General features: G+C 45.8%; 2 protein-coding genes across 9 annotated transcripts; one reads left to right on the forward strand and one right to left on the reverse strand.

Annotated features, from left to right (window-relative positions):
* Positions 1 to 151: 151 nt before the first annotated feature.
* si:ch211-188c16.1 (uncharacterized protein LOC562677 homolog) lies at positions 152 to 11,960 on the reverse strand. Of its 8 annotated transcripts, XM_060059727.1 has the most exons (20): positions 11,785 to 11,957; positions 10,445 to 11,441; positions 9,972 to 10,157; positions 8,766 to 9,303; positions 8,388 to 8,512; positions 8,258 to 8,283; positions 8,084 to 8,124; positions 7,939 to 7,989; positions 6,969 to 7,098; positions 5,746 to 5,908; positions 5,288 to 5,411; positions 5,175 to 5,206; positions 4,569 to 4,632; positions 4,283 to 4,317; positions 3,914 to 3,977; positions 2,001 to 2,099; positions 1,541 to 1,554; positions 1,095 to 1,128; positions 601 to 708; positions 152 to 512 (listed from the first exon to the last, which is right to left on the reverse strand). In XM_060059727.1, exons 1-19 carry the CDS (start codon positions 11,791 to 11,793, stop codon positions 639 to 641), a joined length of 2,802 nt encoding a protein of 933 aa, XP_059915710.1. In that variant the 5' UTR covers positions 11,794 to 11,957; the 3' UTR covers positions 152 to 512; positions 601 to 638. The 8 variants fall into 8 exon arrangements, 6 of the variants coding, with proteins under 6 accessions (XP_059915710.1, XP_059915714.1, XP_059915711.1 ...); XR_009527035.1 differs by having other exon boundaries at positions 152 to 708; positions 1,095 to 1,554; XR_009527036.1 differs by having other exon boundaries at positions 601 to 1,554.
* Positions 11,961 to 12,284: 324 nt separating this feature from the next.
* c8a (complement component 8, alpha polypeptide) lies at positions 12,285 to 18,647 on the forward strand. Its single transcript, XM_060059739.1, has 11 exons — positions 12,285 to 12,453; positions 12,557 to 12,668; positions 13,793 to 13,946; positions 14,454 to 14,601; positions 15,189 to 15,378; positions 15,469 to 15,651; positions 16,028 to 16,268; positions 16,920 to 17,051; positions 17,283 to 17,440; positions 17,564 to 17,789; positions 18,414 to 18,647. Exons 1-11 carry the CDS (start codon positions 12,377 to 12,379, stop codon positions 18,563 to 18,565), a joined length of 1,773 nt encoding a protein of 590 aa, XP_059915722.1. The 5' UTR covers positions 12,285 to 12,376; the 3' UTR covers positions 18,566 to 18,647.
* Positions 18,648 to 18,832: the final 185 nt, after the last annotated feature.

Consider the following 18,832-nt stretch of genomic DNA (forward strand, 5'->3'; position numbering starts at 1 on the left):
GTACTAGTATATAAATATATATCTCAACTCTAATTTTTTTTGCTTGTTTATCTATTGCTGTGCCCCTATGTAAAGCACTTTGAGTGTGAGGAATGCGCTAGATAAATTGAATCTATTATTATATTACAAAATGTGTTAAAAAAAATCCTGACAGCCTTAAACATTTATTATACATGAAACAGAATAAAAAAAAATTCTGTAAACTCAAGTTATACATAAAAAATACATACAAACACCCGATAGCAACAATAACCCTGTCAATCAATTCAAAGCAACTAGGAGTGAATAATTGAGTGCCTTTTTTATTGCACACATTACTCTTCAGCAGAGTCAAAAAAAAATTCATTTAAGTGCATTTTCAAACCATTCAACAGAAACAAAAACATGATTACCACATAGAATATAATAACCAGAAAAAAATAAAAATGGTGTAAACTTCCATTATAGGTGAGGGTGAAATCCTATCAGCACAAACACATTGAGGGAGGTGAGCTTCATGCCCCTCTGTGGGGCTGTGGAGGAACAAGAGAGAAAACACATTTCATGAATGGTTGTAATGAGGCTGTTCAGTCCGGTAATACAGCTGTAGTCCTGACTCACATTGACAGTTGAAGCGGTGGTGGAGGGGGTGGTTGGGGTCAAAAAGTGTCTGCATACAGGGGGGGTGGGGGTAGCAACTCCAGGTGGGTGAAATCCATTTCCTGTTCACTGCCGACCGAAAACATGAAAATACATGGTGATGTATTCAGGGAGGACAGCAACTGTCATCTTAAATTCACCGTCGAGATTATTTAAGGATGATCAGAAATGGGGCAAAGCTCAGAATGTTTTGTTTTTTTTACTAAATATTGAATCCAATTTCCTTTGATAAGGTTGGGTTCCTTTTGTACCCAATCCTGACTTCATATTGTGACCTGGCTTCCCAATAACTTCTTCATAAGATGGACGGGAAAAACATTAGTTACTCATCCAATTCAAACAGACTTCCAGATAATTCAGGGAGTCTGGCGACATTTGGGAAGGGGCAGTGGGGGAAGGAGTCATGATTATGACCCCTTGCCAGAAGGTTTGTGCGTACGCGTGTCAACACTCACAGATAGGGGGGCTCCTCAACCGCAGACAGGAAGCCTGAGAATACATAACGGATAAATAGACGGCATTTGATACAGCGCTTTTCTAACCAGCGGCCAATCAAAGCGCTTTAAAATATTGCCCAACATTCACCCATTCATGCACACATTCACCACACCGACGGCGGTGTCAACCATGCAGGGCGACAGCCATCTCGTCAGGAGACGTGAGGGTGAGGCGTCTTGCTCCAAGACCCCTCGCACCTCGTGAGCCACAGGCCGCCCCCAAAAGCACCTTCGGTTAAAAAAGCAGTCGCTGCTGCGGTCGAGCCGTTAACACGCAATAAGTCAACTACATGTTCATCCCACTCGACACCCAACAGACGGCAACATTACGGTCGAAATGTGGGGTAAGTGAATCAAAAATAATGATGAGTGATATGGGGAGAAGCCAGTCAGAGCAGACTTACTTGGTTGATCCTCACTTGACACAGTCAAAGCAAGAAGCGGGGGAAAGAAAGGGATAAATTAATTTACACTCACACACACACACACACACACACACACAAAGGCTGAAGACGTTAAATAATGCATGGAACAGGATAGTCTAGTGCAGTGCTTCTCAAATTGGGGTATGTGGATCCCTATAGGTACTTTGAAGGATAAATGGTAAACTAGGAACATTTAAAAAAAAAAAAAGCTTCATATTTGACATTTTAATATTAGTGATAAACAATTGTAAAGGGGTTATACAAGTAAAATAGTTTGAGGGCCACTTGTCTAGAGGAAACTGTGTCCCGACCTTAAAATAAGTGGTTCAAGGTTTGATGCCAATGGCCTCAACACTGGCTTTTTTCACTTTGGATAGAAGACAAATAGATGACCATTAATAGTAGTGAATAGGAGGTCAGGAAGAAGCTTTTGCTGTACTTGGTAGGAGTGTCTCCACCATTCCCTTTGACGATTCCATAGTCTTCCTTGTTTTGCTGGAAGAAGGTGGCCAGTTTCTGGAGAGCTTCGTGTCGGGTCCTGAGGGATGGAATTAAGAGATAAAACAATGTCAACAACCTGCAGTCACTGATCAGCTTTCAACTTCAATTAGTTTACAACACACACACTATAGGTGATGACTATGCATTTCCATTATTAACTGTATATTCCAAAAACTGTATTTTGCAATGTTAAAGGATAACTTATAGAGCAGTGGTTGTCAAACTTTTTCTACTAGGGTACTAAGATTTTTTTCCAGCCGATTACTCCCTACACAGAACCTTTTTGGGAAAAAGAAATTAAAAATAATTGAACATTAATAATGTTTTTAGATAAACATTTCAAGCCCTTGTGCATTTTCTTTTGTCTAGCTTTCATAATTTAAACTTTTAGTTTTTAATTTTCTGAGTACCCCCTGCAGTACTCCAATGTACCCCTAGGGGTACGCATACCCCCATTTGAGAACCACAGGTAGAAAACGGTTGAACCGTGTTCAAGAGTTGGAGGGAGGAGTCCAGGTAGGCAGAAAGTGTAGCTTATCAAAGTGTCATCTTAAAGATTTAAGCGAGTTGAAATTGTAAAGACAAAAAGGGACACATCCTCTTATAACTCAGCCCTTCAGAGTGTGTGCTTTCAGAGAGCCCTCTCCTTGAGCAAGAGTTGGATAAAAACTACCTATTATTTTATGTTGTTCGTCGTGGCACTTAAAAATAGCATTGTATAACCTCTTATCCTAGCTATATTTGTTGTGTGGGTTAACTTAGCAATTGTCAGTGCTTGGCACATGTTTCTATGAACATCCTTACTGTACCGACAACGATATATTTCCGTTTCTCTTGCTTCTGACAAATATACTGATTGTCAGTCACTTTGGATAAAAGCGTCTGCTAAATGCCCTGAATGTAAATGTAAACAATAACAGACAGGAACAAGTGATAGGTAAAGAAAAAAGGTTGAATCTCCCCGTAGGGTCTCCTCCATAACAGACACTAATAATGACAATCAGAGCCTGTCAGTTGCAAAAACAAGCACTTTTAGAAGACCTACATTGACACGGTGCTAATGCCCCAAGGGTAAAATTGCATTAAACAGGCTGAAGCGCTCCTCCTCAATACTAGATCAATGTAAAGAACCGTTGTTCGCATTAGTCACTTAGACCTGAAATGATGGGAAAATAGGATCCAGGTTGAAAAATCCAGTAGGTCTCCTTTACTTCCGCAACCTCCTTAGTTTCATATCGACCAACCAACGACAGAGGTATCAGCTTGGACTAGAAACCTAGTAACCGTTATATAACCTTGTATACAACGGTTAAAAATAACAGTGAAATATAAACATGATGATTCATCTCAACAATTCCTTAGTGATAAAAACCCAACACTTCTGCAAGAGATGGGTTTATTTTGCATCACAATTTATTTGTTGTCCGTTACTAGCCACATTAGAACATCCTCTGTGACCTAGTGGTGAATAAGCATACCCAGAGGGAGTCAATAGTAATGGAGTCCATAGGACAGAAGTTAAAGCATCAACGCATCAACTTAATAAGGGTCACCCTGAGCAGACACATGTACTTTCATTCTTGAATTCAAAGCTATGCCGGCGTATTGGTAAAAATGGCATTAGACCATCAGTGAATTAATCGTCACTATATTTCGTCTCACACATTTTGTTATATTTTGTCTCCTGTGAAGCTTTCTGTTACAAGTTTCCTTTAACGGCAATTTGCCCTGGACTTATTTTTAGCAACCGACTGTAAACATGGAACATTCTCACACTAATTGTTTCCTTTATATAGTATTAGAGTGAGTGAGTGAGTGAGCGACTGACTGCTAAGGAGACTGGAGACGTACTGTGTGTGCAGGTCTTCAAGGTTGGCATCGCTGAGTGTGTGTAGGGCACTAGGGTGGCTGCACACTGCCAGAGGAAATAAGGAAAAACTTACACATCAGACATTGAAGCTGTCTTAAGGTCAGAGTTTTTGAAGAGAACATCACAGAGAAGATATGCTAATCCGAGGACTACGTCTGGAGTGAAATGAGATCCTAGCATGGGCCCATGGACCCAACAGATGTCACGGTACTTTCGAGGGCTTTGTTAAGGGGTATTGTAGTAAGGACTGATAAACAGTCCTGACGGACCACTGCTAGCAGGTGGTCCTCTCCTGCTGCACCATTAAAACACACGGTTGAATTCCTGAACGGGAGATACAATATACTTACTCATCTCTGGCAGAGTGGTCTGCTGATGGAAGCTACTGTAAAGTATTAAGGGGGAAATAATTAATGTATTCCTGCAATAATACATAAAACATGAGGGGCAAAAATATCAAATATAAAAGAATAAACAAAAAGATAAAAAAATAACTAGAAACATCAGAAAATGGAGCAATCATCAATTTGCATTTCTTTCTCATTAATGTAAAACACTAATTCTAAATAACGTCTCCATTAGGATCCCACATTTTAGCATTGCATATGTTAACCGAATATATAAATGCCCTCTTACTGGCTCTCATTGGGGTGGGAAAGTGTCTCATCTTCAAACGCCCATTCCTCGCTATCATCTGTGACTGAGGAACATAAATCAATACATCTAGGCAAAACACATGTAGACGATCAGAGATCTGGCAACGTCAGACCCCCTCCGCGCCATGCACACAACATCCCCAGGGCCCAGACCCGATGACGCACCAGCACTCCAATCCGTTGTTTACAACGCACTTCCTGCCAACAGTGCGTCTGCATACCGATGCGCAGCATAGCGTTGAGCCTCATCACTCAAATCATTTACTACTTTCCAAGAAATTACATTAGTCACTATTTCCCCCCCCCCCCCCCCCCCGAGTAGTCCAGTCTGCTGTGATTGGTCAGCACGCCCACTCTGTTGCAATGCTCGAACACTTTGCGTGTGTGTCGGTAAATTGACTCCCCCGAGAAGTTAACATTGCGGGTAGATTAGCAGACATAAAACATGTAAACATATGTCACAACAGTCTAGCAAAGGGAAAAGTAGGATATCCCCCCCCCCTTTAAGAACGGACATAAAGCAAAGACTCAGCACATTGGTTGATAATGCATTGGTCCTTTTCAGAAGAAACTGGAGATCACTCACAGCTGCTGGTGAGAACCGGGTAATTAGAAGACCTGAGGAAGCAACAAAAAAACAAATCGATGGGTGGACTCAGTGGTGCGTCGCATCCGTGTTTCGCTGGCAACACCTGGTACCTGCTCCCGATGCTGATGGTGTCCGCCTCCATGTTGCTTTCTCTCCGGGCCGCCTGGGCCGTCTTGCCCAGCTCGAGCATCTCCTGGATGTTCAGCTCCACGTTCATCACGGAGATGTAGCCATCTACCCGGAGAACCACCGTTATGAGGAGGGCCCCACTTACCCCTCAACAGATGAAAAGATAATGTGCCCTGCTCCAATATTTGAAGGGGTGATAGAAGTTATGGCCGGATACTGAACCTAAGTCGGCATGTATTGACTCACTGATGGTCAAGTTTGAGTCTTGAGTAACTTTCTATTTAAGCAACTACATTACGGTGTTAATTGCTGCAGTACAACTGTTGCATGCTGCAATTTTAGGGGAACCTTAGTTTTCCGTATGTTTCAGACTGGTGAAAAAAGTGTTTTTTCTCAAAGTCAGTAGTTTGCCTTTAGAAAAACAACATTTCAGACTCACACTTTAGGTTGGCGTCGCGGGCGAGCCAGCGTCCTTTGGGACAGCTGTTGGTGCGGATGATGCTGACCATGTCTCCGCTGGTGACCGTCAGGTCGTTCTTTTTATGCACCTTGCTGGCCACCATCACTTTGGCGTGGTACAGAGGCTCCTCCTCACCCGTCACCTGGGGCCACAGACAGTGTGATCATCAACAAGCCCGGCCTCTTGTAGTGGCACTGGTATAAACTAGGGCCCGACAGATATTGATTTTTGAGTGCCGATGCCGATTATTTTCAGAGAAAAATTACGATTACGATTTAATCGGCCGATTAAAAACAAAACAAAAAAAAGCATATAAAACGTAGTTTTTGATACCTTGAATATACTTTAAACACTTGACGAATATGTGAATTTAATGCAGAACCTTTGAGTGTTTTAGAATACATTTACAGTCAAAAATGAGTGTAATGTAAAATGTAAAATAAATAACTAACTCCCAATGTGCTGCGCTCGTGAGCAGTGACTAACACGTGCGTGCTGAGCAGTATGGTCTCACCGTTAGAGTCTACAGTATAACAAATTAACATGGCCTGGGACCTAAAGAAAAACAGGCACAACATGCTCAAACAACGCGTCTTGTGTACATTGGTGAGGTGAGCGTGCAGATGCCTGAGCGAGCGTGCTTTCATGTTGTACGGTAAAATTCAATCTCCTCTTTTTTACTCCAGCTAAAGTTGTTAGTTAGCCAGGCGAGTAGGAGCGCAATCTGCAGGATACTAAGCGCAATAACATAAAAAAAATAATAAAATCGGTTGTAATCGGCGTCTTTTTGGCAGATGTTGATTATTTTCAAAAAGGCTATAATCGGCCGATTAAATCGGCAGGCCGATGAATCGGTCGGGCCCGAGTATAAACAGCTCTTCAGATGAGGTGCACCCTGACTTTGCGCTCCCATCTGCCCACATTCAGATGCCAATAATACCCATAGGGGGTAAACAAGTAGCCAGATGACCTGCTGGTTTTAGTTTATCCTTTCAGCATCGTTTCATTGTTTTTGATGATTGAAAATGTTATCGATTAAGCCTATATATACTGTGTTTTATAAAATCCCTCGGTGGCCTCTGCGGTTCCATATTAACCTTGAAGTTAACATTGAAAAGCTAAAATGTAAATGTCGAAAAGACTTGAACTCCCAAGCGGAAAGAAAGCTGGTAAACCAAGGGGTTGAATGAAAGAAACATTACCTTGAACTTCTTTTTCATTTCGGTCTCCCTCTTCTCCTTCTCCTTCTGCTCCTTCTTCTCCTTCTCCTGCCGCTGCCTCTCCCTCTTCTTCTGGTCCTTGTGCTCGTTGTGGTCGGGGCTCTGGCGATCTCTGCTCAGAACAGACATGGCCGCCTCAATACACAAACAAAAACCAAGCTACTTTCGATTTATTTTAATTTGGCTGGCGACCATTAAGCCACTTTAGGGATGCAGTTATCCAAAGCGAGGTACATTGAATTTAGATACACGTCATTAAGCTAGGCAGTGTGCTAAAGGATGCCTAGGCTGTGGAAATTGAGGATCAAACCCAAGTATGGTGCATACGATGTGCATCGATACAAAAAGGTTATTTAAGTTAAGAAAGTCACAGTTTGTCGTAAAACTGTTCAAGAGAATACTTAGCAAGAAAGACTACAAATAAGTGACATGACTATCTCTCCACAAGTTAACCAGAGCCGCTGAGGCCAACGTGATGCCTGCGTCTTTCATCATGGATGTAGTCACAAGCAACCGGTGTGGCTCATTCTTCTTTGCTTCCTGTCTGATAAGGCACAGGTAACCTGCTTACAGCCATGTTGGGGTTGGTGAAACACATAGCGAGACGTAGTGCACTGAGCAGTTTCACACAAAACAACATTTGATTTGACCGTTTTGGGAGAAACCCTTAACTTTCACACTTTGAAAATATATATATTTTTAACTGAAAAACATCTGTAATTTATGTCACACTTATAAATAAATATGATCAAAAAATATTTGCATCTCTGTATTTATGTATATGTCACAATGCAATCCTGATCATCCCTGGATGGAGGTATCCCTCACTCTGCGTTCCTCCTCAAGATCTCTTCCTTGTTGATTAGGGTTTTTTTTTTTTTGCCCTCTGGGAGGCTAGCATCAGGGGGTGTAATAAATATATGGCCTGTTAAGCCCCGATTGAATTCAATACCTTTGGAAATGAGGATGGACTGAATGGCTGTGCTCTCCTGAACGGCTGCCCCTGTAGACGCCGGATCACAGACACACGCATGAATGAATCCACTCCCTGCTGGGACACCGACCGAGCAGCCAGGGATCAGTGGAGCTATACATACCATGGATTGCGAGGCCATATGTTAAGGCGGGATTCCTCTTTCTGGGGGAGAAGGAGACGTTATTGTGGATTTTGATGTTTCGTCGACGACTTGGAGGAACCTAGACGAGTCATTGTGGCCATAAATGAAAAATCGTGTTTGAGGGAGATGAGATGTTCGAATGCATAACATTACCACTTGATTGCTGTCAGCATATGGATCTGTAAGAAATGGCCTATGATTATACGATTTCATAATTGCTGATGAACAAAACTTCATTGAAATGCAACCTTAACAATAGCTTTAGAAGTCAGTGGTTTCTTACTCTTGGGTCCGCCTTTATGTTCCTTTAATGTCCTTGAGTTCTGGCCGCTGAGGTATCCGTTGATGGTCTCCACGTCTTCATACAGGTTTTCACAGGTGCCATGATAACCGTCCAGCTGGGGGGAGCTAGGCACAGCAGTCAAGTTCTCAAAATCTTCTGACATTTGTGGATAAACATGCTTTTCACTTTGGAGTTGAATTTCAACTGACACACACACACACACACACACACACACACACACACACACACACACACACACACACACACACACACACACACACACACACACACACACACACACACACACACACACACACACACACACACACACACACACACACACACACACACACACACACACACACACACACACCTAACCTGGGCTGTGATTCGATCCAGTTAGCCAGAGCTGCATGTCGGGCTCGGACTGCCTCCTCTGGGGAGGAGCCCGCCTCAGAAGCCCCAGGATGTGCCTCCCCCGCAGCAGTGGAGCCGTGCTCAGGCACTGGAGGCGGTTCAGGGGTCCCCATACGGCCCTGACCACACCAGCTCTCTGGGGCCACAGGCCCCAGGAGAGCGCAGAGGTCTGGGGCTTCAGGGAGGCTGGATGGCTCCTGCGCCACAGAGTCCTCCTGGCTATCCAGGTTGAGAGCCTGGAGGTCAAAGGTCAAAGGGTCTGCAGGCTCACACTCAAGCAGGGCCTCGAAATACAGCTCAGGGTCTATTGGGGGCGGGAGGTCAAAGTCGACGAATTCGAGGGCCTCCACCTCTAGGGAGGCGATGTCGATGGGCTGGTGGGCGTCTGGCGCTCTGCTGACCGAGTGGTCAAAGTCGGGGAAGTCCGGCGCGTCCAGCAGGGTGGCGTTGGCTGTGGATTGGTCGTGTACGAGGTCTTCGACAGGGGGCGGGCTCAGATCTGGTGATGGAGGGCCAGAAACCACACATCCTCAGTCCCCACCGACCCAAGATGTTCAGCTCAACCCCACCCAACGCAAACCTCTACTCGAATCTTAAACCAATTCATACGTCATAGAACCTATGCACTAATTAAGTGCAAAAAGGCTAACCGTACGTTGACACCAAAAGCTATAAAAGATGCAAAATCGCCAAATAGCTCAAAACGCAACGCTGTCCAATATATTTACAGCTCATATCGCTCTTGTGTTTTCTCACGTATGTTTACTGGGACCACCCACGCCGACGAGAGACATCTACATTCCGATTGGCTGGCGGCCATTTACAGCCGAAACACTACTAGCTCATATGCATAGAGTCGAGCCGTTTTCAACTCTCATTTACAGCTTTACAGCTTTAAAGCTATCGCTCAAGCGTTTTATCGCTCCAATCGCTTTATCGCTCGTGTCTAATAGAAAGTGAATGGGCGTTTATCGCTCAAAACGCTTTGCCGCTTTTGGTGTGAACGCACAGTAAGACTTTTGATGAGTTCCGACAGACTGCTGACATGGGTGAGACTGGAACCACCCAACACCTCGGACTAGACCACCTCACCCGGGCTCAGCAGTAAACACAAGACATAAACGACACAACCAAAGTACCTAAAGAGACTAAGGGAAGGATCCTTACCCCGGGCTGGGAAGTAGAAGAACAGGTCTACGCATGGCGGCCTGGGGGGCTTAGCAGGCACCGGCCCCAGCACGGCCATGTCGAGGAGAGACCTCCTGGGGGGAGCAGGCGGCTGGGGCGGTCCGTCCGCTCTCCCACGAGGTAATCCATATCTGTCCCTGCACAGCTGCTGGTCAAAGCCCGTCTCTGCCCATGGAGCAAAAGTTAGTGACTGACTGACTGACTGACTGTGAGTGACTGTGAGTGACTGAGTGACTGTGAGTGACTGACTGTGAGTGACTGACTGACTGAGTGACTGTGAGTGACTGAGAGTGACTGACTGACTGACTGTGATTGACTGGCTGACTGAGTGACTGTGCAAGCTTATTTTTAACATTTGCATAATGACCCATGGAAGATGTATATGCCTACATATACTTATTGCCGGTAGCCAAATAAGTCAAAAACAACCTAAACCTCTTAGTCCCACTCACTGTGCGAGGTGGTGCCCACTTTGAAGAAAGGTCGGGCAGAGACGCACGCCAAGTCTGGCAGAAACACCGGGGATGGAACTGGGAAATTCGCCTCGCTGGTCGCTACGGCCTTCGACAGCATAGACGCCGTCTTACCCAAGGTGGCGCGGCCAGTGGTGGTGGCGGGGGTGACCTCGTCAGTGGAGGGCAGACTACTGGCCTTGCAGGACAGCAGCATGTGTTTGCGAGAGAACTTCCTCTTGGCCCTCTCTAAGGTGCTCATGATGCGGCTGTCCGAGTCGCCGCTGGTGTCCCGGGAGGGGGGAGTTACGTCCGGGCTGGGTAGCTGACCGTCTGCCCCTCGGGGACACGGGGCCTCATCCTGTCCCTGGAGGGAGGGCAGCTCACCGGGGACGCTAGCAGGTCTGCTGTTGGTCAGTGAGGCAGCTGGGGCACACTCTTCACCTGCTGTGGGGCCCTTTGATGATTTAGAAGCTTTGAAGGGGAGAAGCAAGCCTTTTCTCTTCGTCCTGGTGGAGGGCAGGGTCTCAAGTGGTGGTTCCATCAGCTGCTTAGGTTCCTTAGTGGATGCCACTGGGTGTAGCTGATGTTCCTTCATAGGGGGTGGGGGTGGGGGAAGGACCAAGGGCAAGTGCCCCTCCAGGACAGAATGCCTCGCTGCTGTTGGTGGTGCCATGTTATCGTCCCCATTCCTGGTTCGTGTCCGAAGGGACGTTTGGGGAGGGAAAGAAATGGGACGCATGCCGCCAGAGGCCCTCAATTCGCTTCTGAAGATTACCCGGGGAACAACCTGCGTTCCGTTTTCTACTGCGCTATGGAGCTCGGTTAGGACGGAGCGGCAGTGGCCGCCGGGCGGGGGGACGGAGGAGCATTGGCCGCTGGGCGGGTGGACGTTTCGCGGCTTCTCGGCGATCGTGGGTCGGCTGTTCCTGGCCTGAGCCAGGGCAGCCTCCTCCTGGAACTTGGCCCTCAGGGCTTTGAAATTGGTCGGTCCGTCCTTGAATAAATAATGCGTTATCGGTTATCGACTATCCATGTTGTTAGCATATCCGCATAGGCTCAATGTGGTAGTTCTCTTGGAGTCTTCGTTAATTAGTCTCAATTAAAAAAACATTATTGAGCCTTGAACAAGGAGCTGCAAAGCTCATGTATTAAACAGCAATTAGGCCTCCATGAGGAAGAATGGAGACAGCCTACTGTAAAGTATATATAAAGAGCTAGAATTAAACCATCTTATGTCAAATTCTGCTTATCGTTATAGCTATCTGTAAATAAATAGCATTTAAACCAATTCGGAAGTAAAACGAAAAGCAATCGTTTCATTCACTTATTAACGTTACCTGTTCCATTGTTATTCTTTTTATCAATCAGAATTGACCTATTGCAAATAAAAAGCAGCCTCGAGCTCGCCTTGGTGCTACTACCAATAAAGAAACAAGACACCAGAGTACATTTCTTGGTTCACTTTCTCAAAGTGGGCGACGCAAACAATTCGAGCGAGCCGCCGCGGAACTCACGTGGTAGAATGTGAGTGAATGAACACGTGAGCGCACTCACCTCAGTCATTCATTTTTTTATTTTATTGTAACTTTTTTTGCTGAACTGTTTGCTTGAACACCACATTTATTTTGTTTAATCATTATATATCAACTTTGTGTGTGTGTGTGTGTGTGTGTGTGTGTGTGTGTGTGTGTGTGTGTGTGTGTGTGTGTGTGTGTGTGTGTGTGTGCGTGCGTGTGTGTGTGTGCGCGTGTGCGTGTGTGTGAGTAGGCCTACAGACGAATCCCAATATTGACTTTCACAAAAATCAATCAATCAATGATTCACCCAGCCAGACATTGATATAAGACCACTCTAAATGATCACCAGCTGCATGGTTCCTCACCAAAGAAATATTCTGATGTGATAATCAACTCCACCAAATAACTCAACATGGATCTATATATCCAATTACTCCTCGGTGTATGCAGCCTATTTATTTCCTTCATCTCGTGTGCACCGGGCAATGGGTATGCTATGACTTTATTTTCCTAACATTGCTAGCGTAGGACATGCTTGTATAGCTGTTCAATTGAATGTGTGCTCCATTTTTCTTTGTTTATTTCCCTGTAGATCACAAGAGTTCAGAAGATTGGTCCGATCGGTGGACAGGCCGTCACCCATCGACTGTAGTCTGGGGCGGTGGAGCGCCTGGAGCCCCTGTAACGCCTGCACGGGGGAGACGGTAACGGGGCTGCCATCGATTCATTGATTTATTCTGGCTGTTGACCCCCTTCTCCTGGAGGAAGATATCTCATTTTGGATTGTCTGTCCATATTCCAAACAGAACTAAATTGAGCTCAAAGATGATAAAAATCGACTATCTACAATGCGTTTTTAGGCAACAGATAGGCAAAACCATATTTTTTATACAGTTATACCATACAGTTATACCATATACATATATACAGTTTACAACCATATACAGTTTACAAACCAACGCAATGTTAAACAACGATCACTGTTGACAAAGTCAGGATACCATGACAACCTGGTGATCTATTTGATGACAAACAGGAGCTGAACTAAGGTGATCAATGACCCCATCAGCGCTCCTGCTCTGAGCTGATTAATAGGACCGTTGCCACATAGATCCAATAGATTTTTTAATTGAACCTTTGTGACCTTTTTTTGTGCAAGTATACACAATCCCATTCCTGAGCTACTTGTACTCCCATGGTGATCCCAAAGAAATGATCATCTGCATCAGAGCTGCATATTGAACCACACACTCACATCAAGGTACCGCTCTGTCTCTGCTAGGTACACCTGTATCTTGTACAGTATGTTTCTATCAGTTTCATCTTCTCCAAACCAGAGTGGGGAGGACAATTCCCAACATTGACTTGAATGGTGGCTGGTTTAAACATCCTCGCCTGGCGGAGTCAGATTGGACTTTGGGGCTGGGCAGGGCTGACACCCGCTGCACATTAAGTAATCAGTGTGCACAGGTTGAACCAACCATCTCCATGCACCCTCAGGGAGAGATCTCCTGCTCGGCAACATGGAGCCCAAGCACTGTGCATCATTGGCAACAAACCTTTACAATAAACCCGTCTTCGGACAGCACCGGCCTGTGTCCTAGTGTTCGGAGGAGCCCAGAAAAGCAACTGAGGGGGAGTGTAGCATGCACATGGTTACCCACCAATTTACCGGTGCTCAATAATTCACGAGTTGCACATCTCTCACCACTAGCCTACAATCTAACCCTATCCTGGTGCAGTTGTTTCATGGTTCTTGTTGTACGGCCGCTGCTGCTGTTGTTGTTGTTGTTGTAGTTGTTTTACCCTGTTGTATGTTCTGTCCAAGTGGCGGTTCCGCTTCCTGGACAAAGCGTCTCAGTTCGGCGGCGCCCCGTGCCACGCTGACGGCCAGCTGTGGGAGAGGCAGGCGTGTCCCCCGCCGACCCTGCCCTGCATGGTGGCCGACGTCTGTGGAGAGAGCTTCACCTGTGACGAGACAGGCAGGAACACACACACACACACGCTCGCTCTCGCTGGGAAGGATGGAGGAGATTGAAGTATGAGTGGGATTAGCTGCGTTCAGTTATATTTGATTCCATTCAAGGCTAAAAATACGACGTCACCATAGCAACATGTTTGTCAGGACCAGTGCTGCCGGGGGAAGCAGTAATCAAAAGGATAGGATCCAAATGCCGACAAGTTCTCTGAAAATGTAACAAAACGGATTTTAATAAAGATACTCAAATCGCAGGTTCCATGAACTGGCAGGGAAACATCCAAAAGGACGACGGGGCATAAGAAATATAACAAACCGACAAGGAAACCAAGGGAGTGAACGGTTTTATGATGGGAATGAGGTGCAGCTGGGAAGATTGACAGGGTTGTGTGTGTGTGTGTGTGTGTGTGTGTGTGTGTGTGTGTGTGTGTGTGTGTGTTTGGGCATCGTGTTTGGTTGCGTGTGTGTCCATCTGCCCGTGTGTGTGTGGGCATGGTGTTGGTGGTTCTAGATCGCTGCATCTCTCAGGACCTCCGGTGTAACGGCGAGAACGACTGCGGGGATGGGTCAGACGAGGAGACCTGTGAGGTGGTCGCCCTCCGGCAGGGAAAGTGCCCCACGCTGCGGGACATCCCCGGGGCGGAGCGGGCCACACGGGGGTACAGCCCATAGTGGAGCCGGGTCAGAGGAGGGTACAGCCCGTAAGAGTAGTAGGAGCTGAATGAAGCTGACTAAAAAAAAGACTCCCCCTTGAGGGAGACTTGGTCAGACACAATCACAAATAGACCGGATTAAGCGTCAGGCGGAGTAAGAAATTGTATCTCTGCAGGATTCCTTTCCATAATGTTGTCAGACACTTGTAACAATGATCAGTCAGTTGCTAAAACAAGCACTTTGAGAGGTCTTTGATTGACGGGGTGCTATTGCCCCTTAAGCCCCTCTAGAGCTATTTACTTAATACTGGATCAATTACAAAAATAGTTGTCCACGTTAGTCACTTTGATCCGAAATTAACGGAAAATGGCGTCAAGGTCGAAAAATGGTGAAGAAATCCTTTAATGACTTGACACTGAATTCAATGCAAGTTGCTTTTATGAGTAAGTAGATAAACGGACAGAGTGATTGAGAGACCAGCTATGTCATACATGAAACAGGGAGTGTTGGTAATTATACCACTACCGTGTAAACTTTTCACTACAACATTGAACGTTTGAAACTGAATGTTAATTGTGTGTGTTTGCTACAGATACAATATATTGACAGGGGACTTCATGCTTCCTGTCCTCGACCATCAATACTTTGGAGGCCGGTGCGAATACGTGTATAACGGCGAATGGAGGAAATTCACCTACGACGCAATGTGTGAGAACCTCAGTTACAACGATGAATTAAAGAACTTCAGAAAACCATACAACTACCACACCTATCGCTTTATGGTAGGCCTCCTACAAACCCCACTTTGCTTGTTTGCTTATTGTTTGTGTTAATAATCGGATTGATTCTGACATTTAAAACTTTGTTTGCAGGCCAAGGCGAGGGCGGAGGGTTCTTCCGAATACTATAGCAATGCCGTGAGCCTTTTGAACGCCAGGAAAACACACAAATCCTCAAACTTCGGCTTCACGGTCGGAGTCTACTATGTGAAGGCCGGGCTGCAAATGAGCGACGAGTCTGAGTTCCTTAGCAACGTAACCAAACACAAGAGCGAGGTACGAGTATAAGTTTCACTGTCATTGACGTGTGTGATTATGTGATGTCTGGGGATTTTTTAAATAATCTACTGACTATCTGTATCAGATGATGAATATGGCATGAATTTATAGTGTCTCATCAACAATACATTTTCTAAAAGACAATATTCTCGTGGAATTTGCCAAACAAATATAAAGCAAGAGGGAAATAACATCATATTATCTTCAGTTCTTAATTTATTTTTTTACTTGGCTAAATATTACTTTGTACGTCCAACATATGAAGTATTATTATTATAGACCGGCAGCAAGATTTCAATCCATTTATTTATTTATTTTTGAATTTACAAACACATAACTAGGATTGCTAACTTTACATTTCTTCAACTTTCAGAATCTGGGCTTTGTTAGGATTTGGTCTCAGGTGCAAACGGCCCAGTTCAAGCTGCGCAGTAGTGGGCTGATGCTGGATGAAGACATGCACCGGTCTCTCAAGGACCTCCCAGAGGAGTACGACGTCACCACGTACTTCCTGTTCCTCAACGACTATGGCACCCACTACGTCACAGAGGGCACCTTTGGAGGCACCATGGAGTACATCGTGGTGGTCAACAAAACGGCCATCGGCCACTCTAGTACGGTGGCTTTCTTTTTCATTGAATTGTTGTTTGAGGATTGCAACACCTTGGCCAATCACTATTTCACCAAAAAATAACAAACCAAAATTTGAATAGATGGATGCCATAGTAAGAGGATAGGGATTTCACTCTAGGATGCAGACAGGTTAGGCTGTGGTAATGGGGGTTTGATGGCAGCATCCCCTTAACTGTTGGTTGAATTTTAGAATTAGGTTTATTAATAAGTAGGTGTAACGCATACAAGGTAATTTTCCTGATATTTGGTGCCAAGAAATATAAACATATAAAGAAGAAACAATATGTCAAATAATATGGAATGTATATATAATATATAGAGGATGTCTGATTTTAGAATAAAATGAACTGCACAGTTGTGCATGTCGGTCCAACCCCTTAGTTATCCTGATGAACAATTCACACTAGCTATATAACCATGAATCTGTGTGAAATAGACCCTTCAACTATCTCATCCATATACATAGAACACATTTAAAAAACCAAGATGAATGAACAAAATAGTTTTTGACGATGACAATTGATATGAAGAGCTAGCTTCAGTTAGCTTTATACGGCTGATGTCAGGGACCCACATCAAGTGGTTGGCTGGATACGCAGGTCATTTCTATTACCGGTATGTTCCTTTTAAAGGCATAGAAGGTAAAAAATTGGCCAGACGCTTTGGCGGTTCGTTTGGCGTCAATATCCCGGTGGCTGAGGGAGTGTCGGTTGGTGCGAAGATTGGCGGAGAGGTCGGCAGTGCATCAGCAAACTCGGACCAAGGTAAGATCTTTTTAGTTTGACATTGATTCTGTAGTCGTGTGCAAAAGTTAATCTCATATATTAGTGGGTTGTGCTTCATTGTAAATGATGTAATCAGATTAAATATTATTAATTTAAAGTTCTTTATTTGTGTATTAATACATTTATTTATTTATTATTTTATATCTAGGAAAATGCATGCGGGAGGCTTTTAGATATATAGATGCATATATTCTTCCACATTTGCCCTAGCTAAGGGTGCAGACTCGAGTGAGATCAAGGACATCATTGCACGGGTAAAAGGCGGTGTCCCTGAAACAAAGGCCGACCTGCTGAAGATCAACGACCCGGAGAGCTTCAGGAAATGGGGGGCAAGTCTCCAGTACAGTCCGGCACTCATCGAGTATGAGGTGTGTGCGTGTGTGTGTGTGTGTGTGTGTCATCTAAAACCAATTTGTTGGTGAAGGCATATATTTGCCTTGACCTTCAGTTGCTCTCCACTCTCTGACCCCTTCCCCCCACACCTCACCCAGACCATGCCCATCTACGAGCTGGTCCGCCTCAGCACGGCTGCCCACTACTTGGGCAGGAAGGTGGTGCACCTGCGGCGGGCCTGGGACGAGTACCAGCTCCAGTTCAGCGCCTGCCGCTGTGCCCCCTGTCGACACAACGGGGTCCCCGCCCTGCAGGGAACCTCCTGCAGCTGCATCTGCCGGGAGGGCTACCGGGGGGCCGCCTGTGAGGAGACGGAGAGGGCCGGTGAGAGGCTGGGGGTCTTCTGTCTGGGGTCTTGGTCCGAGAGGGCCGGTGAGGGGCTGAGGGTCTTCTGTCTGGGGTCTTGGTCCGAGAGGGCCGGTGAGGGGCTGGGGGTCTTCTGTCTGGGGTCTTGGTCCGAGAGGGCCGGTGAGGGGCTGGGGGTCTTCTGTCTGGGGTCTTGGTCCGAGAGGGCCGGTGAGGGGCTGGGGGTCTTCTGTCTGGGGTCTTGGTCCGAGAGGGCCGGTGAGAGGCTGGGGGTCTTCTGTCTGGGGTCTTGGTCCGAGAGTGCCGGTGAGGGGCTGGGGGTCTTCTGTCTGGGGTCTTGGTCCGAGAGGGCCGGTGAGGGGCTGGGGGTCTTCTGTCTGGGGTCTTGGTCCGAGAGGGCCGGTGAGAGGCTGGGGGTCTTCTCTCTGGGGGTCTCGGTCTGGTCTTGTCCACTAGCAGGTTTTTTCACGAGAGACACAAAACACAGCCTCCACCTCCATAGTTTGGTAGATGAGTAAATGCCTCCTTCGACTTATGATAACGTTGTGTTAGTGATTGTATTGGCATGTTTTCCCTCTTTAAATGGGGGCTGTTTGAACACCATGTCCGAGGCTGATTAGTATCGGTTCATCTCATCCACAGACAGGAGAACAGACGGCCAATGGTCCTGCTGGGGGCTCTGGTCTGGGTGCCAGGCGGGGAGAAAGACCCGAACAAGGAGCTGTGATAATCCAGCCCCAGATAGGGGCGGAGCCAACTGCTTGGGCTCCGCCACTCAGAGCCAGCGGTGTTGACATGTTGTCTCTGTTGAATGTTTCTCTTTAAGGTGCAATGGAATACAGGTGATGGGGCCATATTAAACTGGTGCCAACTGCATTTCTGTGTTTGACCTTTGTTCTTTTTACTTTCCATGAATGAATCAGAATGTGAAGTTTTGGGTACAGACGGTAGCTCTGATCTATGCATTAATTACATGGAAGGACTCCAGGAAGGAGTTTAATGACTGCATCTCAGAGATACGGAGGCAATTTGAAGGGAGCATCCGCCAAGTATAGCCTTGA

This window comes from Gadus macrocephalus, chromosome 8 (assembly GCF_031168955.1).
Source record: "Gadus macrocephalus chromosome 8, ASM3116895v1".
In the NCBI taxonomy this organism is placed as follows: Eukaryota; Metazoa; Chordata; class Actinopteri; order Gadiformes; family Gadidae; genus Gadus; species Gadus macrocephalus.

Coding starts and splice junctions, on each gene's coding strand:
- si:ch211-188c16.1 (XM_060059726.1), bottom strand. Junction 10,158..10,444: donor AGTGGGCACCACCTCGCACA/GTGAGTGGGACT, acceptor CTCCATGGGCAG/AGACGGGCTTTGACCAGCAG. Junction 9,304..9,971: donor CTTCTACTTCCCAGCCCGGG/GTAAGGATCCTT, acceptor CTCCATCACCAG/ATCTGAGCCCGCCCCCTGTC.
- c8a (XM_060059739.1), top strand. CDS start 12,377: ATGGATCTATATATCCAATTACTCCTCGGTGTATGCAGCCTATTTATT. Junction 17,052..17,282: donor ATCAGCAAACTCGGACCAAG/GTAAGATCTTTT, acceptor CATTTGCCCTAG/CTAAGGGTGCAGACTCGAGT. Junction 17,441..17,563: donor CGGCACTCATCGAGTATGAG/GTGTGTGCGTGT, acceptor CACCTCACCCAG/ACCATGCCCATCTACGAGCT.